The sequence below is a fragment of the Mytilus edulis genome, chromosome 13, assembly GCF_963676685.1.
Source record: "Mytilus edulis chromosome 13, xbMytEdul2.2, whole genome shotgun sequence".
Lineage (NCBI taxonomy): Eukaryota > Metazoa > Mollusca > Bivalvia > Mytilida > Mytilidae > Mytilus > Mytilus edulis.
Window position 1 is genome coordinate 18,245,891 of NC_092356.1, and position 10,178 is coordinate 18,256,068.

At 32.4% G+C, this 10,178-nt stretch overlaps 1 protein-coding gene across 1 annotated transcript; it reads left to right on the forward strand.

The window, feature by feature from the left end:
- The first annotated feature begins 4,792 nt into the window (after positions 1–4,792).
- On the forward strand, positions 4,793–9,891 carry LOC139500141 (uncharacterized). The gene is made up of 2 exons (XM_071288878.1): positions 4,793–6,593; positions 9,797–9,891. Exons 1-2 carry the CDS (start codon positions 4,793–4,795, stop codon positions 9,889–9,891), a joined length of 1,896 nt encoding a protein of 631 aa, XP_071144979.1.
- Positions 9,892–10,178: the final 287 nt, after the last annotated feature.

Consider the following 10,178-nt stretch of genomic DNA (forward strand, 5'->3'; position numbering starts at 1 on the left):
TGTTCACCATTTTGTACATAAGAAAATGCCTTTTACAAGTCAGGAATATAACAATTGTTTTTCATTCACTTCGTGTCTTTGAGCTTATGATTTGTCATTTAGTAAGAAAATTTTTCATTTTGTATTTTCATTAGACTTGAATATTTTTGATATCTTAATCAGTTTCATCAGATTATTTCTTTATTACATTATTTTATTATTTGAATATCAAATTCAATTGAATTTACATGAGTAATAAAAAAAAACCTGTCAAATCCGATCAAAACACGTCTTGTATTATGTATAGATATCTACGACGGATGGTACATGCTTAATACGAGTTGAAAACTCTATCTTTATTGTTAAAAACTATGCAATCGCAACAAGGATTTCTAGCAATTCTGATTGTTTTCACTACATGTGACACATTTGTCTGTTGATACCGGAAATTGATAATACTTACGATTAGCATGAATAAATCCATACTTTAATACAACGATACAAATGCATGTCAAAAAACAATTCATTTTAGAAAGATTGCTGTTATTGAAATAAATTTTACATAAAACTTTTGAATAATCCTTCGACGACAACTTTCAATTAATCAAGTTTACACGATAGTATTATAACAGAAAAAAATTAAACGAGTAATATGCTTCAATAGTTTAAACAATCAGTTTAAGTGGACCACAATTTTCGAAACATTAGTATATTTGAAATGATGGGGTGATTCTACTGTCACTAACCGATAACTAAATCTGAATCAAATATTTGCTAGATATATATCTCCATAACATATTGTTCTGTGCATAGTAAGGTGTGTTAACCTACCTTTTAGTATTAAAATTTCCAGGAAATAGTTATCGATCTATTTTACTGTTTATATTGATAAGTTCAAAATTTTAGTTAATTTGAAAAAAGACAAAAGGTTTAATTGTATGGCTGTCAAACTATTGACCCTTGAACATTTAGGTAACACAATTATCTATAGAAATCACGGATTCATTTGTTTTTCTCTATTTGTTGTGTACAAATAAAATTCTCAACACTTTTTCATGTTATTTAAGTTAGATTTTTATCGGTTTTGTCTTATATATGACCGCAGGAGAACATTGACCTTTATATTGTTGACGAGCCTATTTTCACATATATTTAGCGACTTGTATGAATTTATTCACCTTTTTAAAGTACCAAATCACCATTAAAATCGGTTAATTTCATCTGTGTGATTGTTAAAACAATATAAATATACTCGAGGCGTTTTGAATAATAACAGATCTGTCGTAAGGTTTTCAATACTTGGCAGAAAATAGTCACGAGATGTTTTGAGATCATGTTTTATGTTTTGATAAATTGATAAACTTTCGTGACTGTACGTGCCCTCCAAAAATACATTTACAACAATATGTCGTATGAATGTGTTAATCAAATCAAATTAAAAGCTTTGATAATATTAATTGTCTAATTCCTTTGTAGTTTCAAGGAATAATTACAAAGTTTATGTGTTTCAATGTTTTGTATAAAAGGAGGATTTTTACAAATTTGCTGTTTGCAAAAGTATAAATAATTCGAAGTACTAATGATTTTCTTATCCTAGGCATAGATTACCTTAGCTGTATTTGGCAAAAGTTTTTGAAATTTTGGGATTTCAATGCTCTTCAAATTTGTATTTGTTTTGGCTTTCTTACTATTTTGTTCATTGGTGAGTCTTATGCAGACGAAACGCGCGTCTGGCGTATCAAATTATAAGCATGATACCTTTGATAATTAATTAGATAATAGGTAAAATCACAATTTTACTAAGCTCCGAGCAAAGCTTAAAAAGGAAAGTCCAAAATATAAAAGACGCGGGGGAAATAAGACGTATCAGAAGACTTAAACATATATAATTAAATATCATATTAAATGATTAATCCGCCATATAAACATGTCCATATACACAATGCTATATGATGTGTTATAATGTAAAAATTTCTCGAAGAAAAAAATACGATGGAAGATCAAATTAAGAAATTATTCATGGAAACCATAGATTGTTGGAAATTTACACATGGCCTGGGTCGTGATATTCAGATTTTATCCTGCTGAGCGTTAACGAGGGATAAAACTAACGAATATCACGGCCAAGGTCATGTGTAAATTTCCAGCAATCTGTGGCTTCCATGAATTATATCGATTCTAATAGGACAAATACGGTCATCTAAATACTGAAGCGAGGGTTGGGTTGGTGTGTGTGTGCGGCTGATGTTTTTTACTCCCTCTTAGATAAAGGTCAAATCTCTTAATAAATCCGTACCTTGCATTGGTTATTTCGTGAATAACCGCTAGAAAAAAAAACTGTTTAATTCTTCTAATTCTCAACCCAACATTTGCTATTTTGAATTTGCATGATTTTCTCGTAAGCTTCCGTCAAATCCAAAGTTGATATTTAGTTACCAGGGAGCCACCATCTTGACTTGCTGAAATAAGTAAATATGCAAATAATGTAATAAAACAAAAACTACCTCAAAAATCAGTTTTAATACAATATCATACGAATTTCGATGGTTTACGTAACAGAAAACTTTCAACTCTAGCGGTTTCATTTGTATGACGTCATGTTTTGAAATGAGTTAAATGCGCCAATAAAATTAATAGACTTTTGCGGAATTTTGTTTTATTTTTATTTTGTTGATTTCTCCGAGCTCTTGTGCATTACTGGTTTTTATCATGCATCCGAATAAGAATAACAGTTATTTTGTCTTTTAAAATCAATGAAATCGGCAAAGGGTCTGCAAATAGGTTCCAATGCATGTAGATTTACATGGGAAGAATATTGTAACAGCCATTATTGTGTATATCTCTGAGTCTGGGCTAAGTATAGATATATCGAGAATTTTATCACAGTGTTGTTTACAAAGCAAAAGAAGCACGTCATATTAGAATTAACAACAAACCCAGGATGGGTTCAGGTATAAGTCATTAACATTTAATACATTTATACAAGAAGTTCCTTGAAAAACGGATTGGCATTATTATCTATGAATAATATGTATTTATAACCTTCATCAAGAAATCTATTGAATTGAAGAAAGATTTGAAGTCCTGGTGGATACAAACCTGTCCCATTGCTATCATACCAAATCTTCGGATTTCTATATCGGAGGACAATTCCTGTTTTCAATTAAAAGATTGCATTAGTATTATTTCCTTTTACATAGAGGTTATATCATAAAAAGACAATAATGAAATGTTAAAAACTGTTCAAAGATACCATGCTAATAACTTTGTACACAAGTCGCCCAGCTCATCAGGTGTGTTTGAATCACAACGGTTGGAAAGCCAAATAAAGTACGTATACGTAGTCAAAAAGCATAAAAACAAATATTCCAAAAAATTGGGCGAAATTAAACTCATGCTATAAGTGTTAATAATTCTACCGATAATGCAGATAACAATAACATTTCATGTCAACTCAAAGGTGTTTTCTTCTAAGCTAGTGTTACCATCGGGCACATAACGTCTAACAACAGAAACGTCGACCCAGTGGTGTGTACAAAATTAAATAACAAAAAACCAAACTCAAAGGAAAATTAAAATACAAAAGTCGCTGTTGAAGTAGATAAGAAATATTTATCAACAGGATCTTGTGAGTTCGCATCAAAGATATGGTACATTCAATTGCGTTTCGTCTAAAACAGATTCCTCATTATTGCTCGAATAAAAACAGTTGAAGGTAAAACATAATACAACAAGTAAGAAAGTTCAAAGTATCAGAGAAACAGCAAAAATTAGCAAAATTTAGCAATGCTCATTGTTGTTAGTAGTAACTAATTCCAAAAAATAATATGTCGATAACGACATGAAGAAGATTACATCTATTGTACATGCATGATGAACACATAGTTTTAAAAAGATTTTTTTGTTGTTACTAACTACTTTGTACTATTGACACAGCATACTAGTTACGCAGTAAATTATACTGATGATAAACTGGTTTATGTATGGCATTTCCGTGACAGTGATATGTAATCTAGTTATTAAAACATTGGTGTGTTTTTATTTTATTCTATAGGAATACTATTTGTACATATATTTGCATATACACTCATCAAGATCAAACAAAGGTTAAGTTTATTTTATTCTAACGTAATAATATATATAATAAATGTTCTTGTGTATAGAAATATATATAGATTACTAAAAAATCCAACATTTCCGGTATGAATAGTTTTAATTCACTAGTACTTTCATGTTTAAATAACAATCTTCAGGTGAAACTATACATGATTAACGTAACTATGTAACGGTAGGTATGTAATCTATATATATAAACACTGGGTGTCCTCCATCCAGATGGAATCAATAGAAAGAAATAATTAAATTTACAGTCTAGTGTTAATATTATTATATTCAGGATTTCGGATTAAAATCAATCGACAAAAAACTTACCTGTATTATTAGTGATCTATGTTTACACCTTATACATTATATCTCATTATTGTTAAAACTTTTGTCACCGAAGAAGGCCATTTGTTGAGCCGAAATATTTGCAATTATTGTATAATTTATATCATCTGTTCAGTTTTTCCATCTTTGTGCAATGATATTCAACACTTTTTAGTGTTTTGTTTTCCATCTATTTATCGGTATTGTTACACAATCTTTCAGACTCATATAATTTTTCCTGTTTGTGTAGTATTGTCAATTTTGATGATCCAATACCTATTAAGTTTACTGGTTGGTAGATTCTTATAGACTCTATATTATTTTTGGGCTACCTGCATTGTGTTTTTCATGATCCCAGCAGACTTATATTCCAACTGTGTACAACATGAATTATGATCAATATTTCAAACAACTAAGGATCACTAAACAACAACAAATTAGTACTAGACACCATCTTTCTAATTACTGTCATTATATTGACAATAATGTTATTCCTAGTGGCTTATGTATTAAAGCGCTGCCTCAAACTACCGGCAACCTGTCTGATACATTTCTTCGTAGGTGGGATCAAACCCTATTTCACTGTTCCCTCCGTCTACTCATACTCCTTAGAGAACACTGTATTGAACATCTTAAAAACCTAACACGTCAATTTGACTCCTTGTCTCAGGCTTGCAAAACAGATCTAACAGCAAGCGAATTCGAGAACATCCAAGAGCGCCTGAGCGATATAACCAACACTAAGACCGCCACTCTCCGCTCCAGACAAAGATGCAAATTTCAACGGGATGGTACTTCTTTCCCATCCATTAGTACAAAAGAAAAAAAGAATAATAAAACCAAAAACAGACATTTTAGACGTAGACCTCAAGTCCTCAGCAACAAGATCAATACCGTTGTTAATCTTTCCAGCAAACAACTTACTGAGGACGAAACGTCATTACTATCCAGAGGCCTAAACTTTTGTCCAGTCCCTGGTCCAGTGAATGATACTAAATTGTCTGAGGAACTGGATTATTTTGCCAGGAGCCTCCGCATCAAGGAACATTTTGCATCGAAAGAGGACGATAGCACCACCTCAGATAGTGACTCTGATGACTCCAATGAATATAGATTTAGAAAGAAAAGCAACTGGGTCCCTAAACCAAGCAAAAACACCACCTTAGAATCATTTATAGACAATGTTAAAACGGATATACTTACAAATGTAAAAATAAACAATCAGACCTATGATAATTTAACACCTGATGAACGTGTGGCTTTGACAAATTTGAGAGATAATGACGACATTGTTATTAAACCTGCAGACAAAGGGAGTGCAGTTGTCGTCATGGACAAATCTAACTATGTCCAAGAGGCCATTCGCCAATTAGATGATGACCGGTTTTACAAAAAACTTAATTCGGACCCCACCCTCCAATTCAGCGAGGAAATAACAGAATGTTTAAAGGAAATGTGTGACAATAACATCATTGATATAGATACTTTCAAATATTTAAAACCTGAAAATTCAAAACCTGGGCGATTCTACCTGCTCCCTAAAATTCATAAACCTGGTAACCCAGGTAGACCAATCGTCTCAGCTAATGGTCATCCCACCGAAAAAATATCCGAATTCGTTGATTACTATCTTCGACCACATGTAGAAAACTTGCCATCTTTTATTAAAGATTCTACAGATTACTTACTAAAGATGCAGGATTTAAACCCTCTACCTGCCAATACTACTCTTGTCACTATGGATGTCACCTCTCTCTATACGAATATTCCCCATGCGGATGGTATTGAAGCATGTAGAGAAGTTTGGGACTCTCGATCTCCTAAAATTCCACCTACTGATTGCTTAGTTGAAATGCTTACTATGGTCTTGAAAAAGAACAACTTCACATTCCAAGGAGAACACTATTTACAGACAAATGGCACTGCTATGGGTACAAAAATGGCTCCATCTTATGCCAATATATTCATGGGTAAATTTGAAAAGCAACTGCTGGAGTGCTCCATCGAAAAACCGCTTTCTTGGTATCGATTTATTGATGACGTTGACATGAAATGGGAAAAGGGAGACCAAAAATTAGAAACTTTTATAACAAATGCTAACAATCAACACCCTACCATTAAATTCACCCATGAAACATCTAATTCCACCATAAACTTCCTTGATACATCTAGCACCCTCTCTGTAGGTATAATAAACACAGATATATACTCTAAACCTACAGATACTCATCAATACTTGTCGCCTGAAAGTTGCCATCCTCCACACTGCACGAAGAGCATTCCATACAGCCAAGCTCTCAGAATAAGGCGAATCTGCTCCTCTGAAGACACTGCAAAACAACGTCTGGGGCAGCTTAAAGGACATTTAAAGAGAAGGGGATATAAACACAAAAACATCAAAAATAGTTTTCGAAAAGCGGAATCCATCCCCAGAAGCAGTCTGCTAACTTACAAAGATAAACAGAAAAGTAAAAGAATCCCATGTGTGCTCACCTACCATCCATGCCTGAGAAATAGTTTCAAGACCATTCGTGATCATTGGACAGCAATCGAGAAACATTCGAAGTTATCCAAAATCTTTCCTGAGCCTCCCATGATTGCCTTCAAACAACCTAACAGCCTGAGAAATATACTTGTCCGTGCTGACCTTTCCAAACCTAACCATACTGTAGGTAATTGTCAGCCTTGTGGGGACAAGCGCTGCAAATGTTGCAACCAATTGCAGCATTCATCAACATTTCACAGTAAGACCACAGAAAAGACATACAAGATCTTTTGCAATGTCAACTGCAAAAGCTCAAACGTGATTTACGTTCTTGAGTGTCCTAGATGTGGTCTCCAATATGTTGGTGAATCTATGCAGCCATTTCACAAACGCCTCAATGGCCACAGGAGTGACCTCACAAAAAAACCGTACATTCCTGTCAGCCAACATTTCAGGTTACCTGATCACAACCTGAAAGATTTTGATCACATGAAGATCCTTGTGATCGAACAGGATTGTACATGGCAAAATAGGCAAAGAGAAAATCGGGAGAGGTTTTGGATAAAAACACTGGGTGTCCTCCATCCAGATGGAATCAATAGAAAGAAATAATTAAATTTACAGTCTAGTGTTAATATTATTATATTCAGGATTTCGGATTAAAATCAATCGACAAAAAACTTACCTGTATTATTAGTGATCTATGTTTACACCTTATACATTATATCTCATTATTGTTAAAACTTTTGTCACCGAAGAAGGCCATTTGTTGAGCCGAAATATTTGCAATTATTGTATAATTTATATCATCTGTTCAGTTTTTCCATCTTTGTGCAATGATATTCAACACTTTTTAGTGTTTTGTTTTCCATCTATTTATCGGTATTGTTACACAATCTTTCAGACTCATATAATTTTTCCTGTTTGTGTAGTATTGTCAATTTTGATGATCCAATACCTATTAAGTTTACTGGTTGGTAGATTCTTATAGACTCTATATATATATATATATATATATATATATATATATATATATATATATATATATATATATATGCGTTTATCTGGTGATAAACAAATTAAGATGACAAGAATTTATTTGCATACGCAGATGCACGTTCGTCGTAAAATGTAAAACCTTTACCAGTGGCGATCGTATAAAAAAGTTAACAATGCAAACTGAAGTACGAAGTTAAGGATAGATGAGAAGCAAAACTTCCAAAGAAATTGAGAATTTTAATGCACATCTGAAGTTAGAAGTGACAGAACATCTAACCGTTATGTATAAGAGAATTGCGCATGCCGAGATTCGGAGGGGAATTTGTATTTTTTATCAAAAGTCTTCTTCTAATGCTAGCTTTTCTTTACGAATTTCGAGGAAATGTATAAGCAAATTACGAATGGGAGGATTATCAATCAATGAATTACAGAACTTGACAAATAATTTGATGCTTTGTTTCTCTTTTGAAATTGAAATGTAAATTAGGCCTATGTTCGATATCTTATATTTTTACATGTCATTTGCCGTTAAGTAAATAACAATCAATCAATCAAGATATGTAAACATCCTGAATATTCTACTTTTTGAAATTTGATAGTTGTCTTTGTCTCACTTTATTGTTCTTTTTGTTTCACATCGTTTTAAAAGGGTCAATACGATTTTTATATAAGTGTTAAATAAACAAATTATCGTTCTGTCTGCTTGTCAAATGACAATGTTAAGTAAACAGTGGCTAAATTTATTTAACCGATATTATATATAAGTTCAATTAATGGAAAATAGTTTGAAAAACACTGATAATTATACTTTGATTTATTTATGATGAAAAAATTATACTATACATAATTTTGCATTTTCATAATAACAAAATTCAAGATATGAATACTATCATATTTGAATGTTGTTATTATATCTAAGCAATATCATATATAAGTTCAATAATGTAAAATACATGTATTGGTTTTCTGTTTTATATTTGTGGACTGTTTATGTTTATTTTTTCTTATGGTTACTGTGGTAACGTTGTTAATCGTTTTTCGACTTTCGCTTTTAATTGCATTGCCTTTCATGAAATGTATGAAATTAACTAGCACTTCATAAAGTCTTGAGTTATACAAAAAAAAAGTAAAATAACAAAAATTCTGACCTCCAAGGAAAATTTAAAACAGAAAGTCAATAATCAAATGCAAAATCAAAAGCTCAAACACATCAAACGAATAGATATCAACTGTCATATTCCTGACTTGGTATTATTTTAATCCCTCATTTTTCCATCAATAATAGTTATCAAAGGTACCAGGATTATAATTTAGTACGCCAGACGCGCGTTTCGTCTACATAAGACTCATCAGTGACGTTTATATCAAAATATTTATAAAGCCAAACAAGTACAAAATTGAAGAGCATTGAGGATCCAAAATTCCAAAAAGTTGTGCCAAATACGGCTAAGGTAATCTATGCCTGATATAAGAAAATCCTTAGTTTTTATCGAAAAATTCAAAGTTTTGTAAACAGGAAATTTATAAAAATGACCACATTATTGATATTCATGTCAACACTTAATCGATTGTGTTGACTACTGGGCTGGTGATACCCTCGGGGACGAAACGTCCAACAGCAGTGGCATCGACCCAGTGGTGTAAACAGTTATCAAAGGTACCAGGATTATAATTTAGTACGCCAGACGCGCGTTTCGTCTACATAAGACTTATCAGTGACGCTCATATCAAAATATTTTTAAAGCCAAACAAGTACAAAGTTGAAGAGCATTGAGGATCCAAAATTCCAAAAAGTTCTGCCAAATACGGCTAAGGTAATTTATGCCTGGGATAAGAAAATCCTTATTTTTTTCGAAAAATTCAAAGTTTTATAAACAGGAAATTTAATGTTTCTTTTTACTACAGACAGTGAATTAGACACGACATGGAACGTCGAATCACAAACTTGGAATGTATCGAAAAATAAAGAGATTTGGTTTGATTGGCAGGAGTTCAAATGAAGTGGAAATTGATAATTATAGGTACACATAGGGCCTTCAACAATGACATAATCATACTAACAGTCGACTGTAAAAGGTCCCGACATGAAAAATGTAAAAGGAATTCAAACTAGAAAACAAACGACCTAATTTATAACAAAAGAAACGACATGAAGTATCGACAACCACTGCTTGCATGCATTTCTCTGCCGATCAAAGCATCAGCAAACATACCTTATACTGTAAAAAAGAACTTTAACTTGGCTGTTTATGGTGACAAACCTCTTGGTGGTGATTTCCTTTTCCAA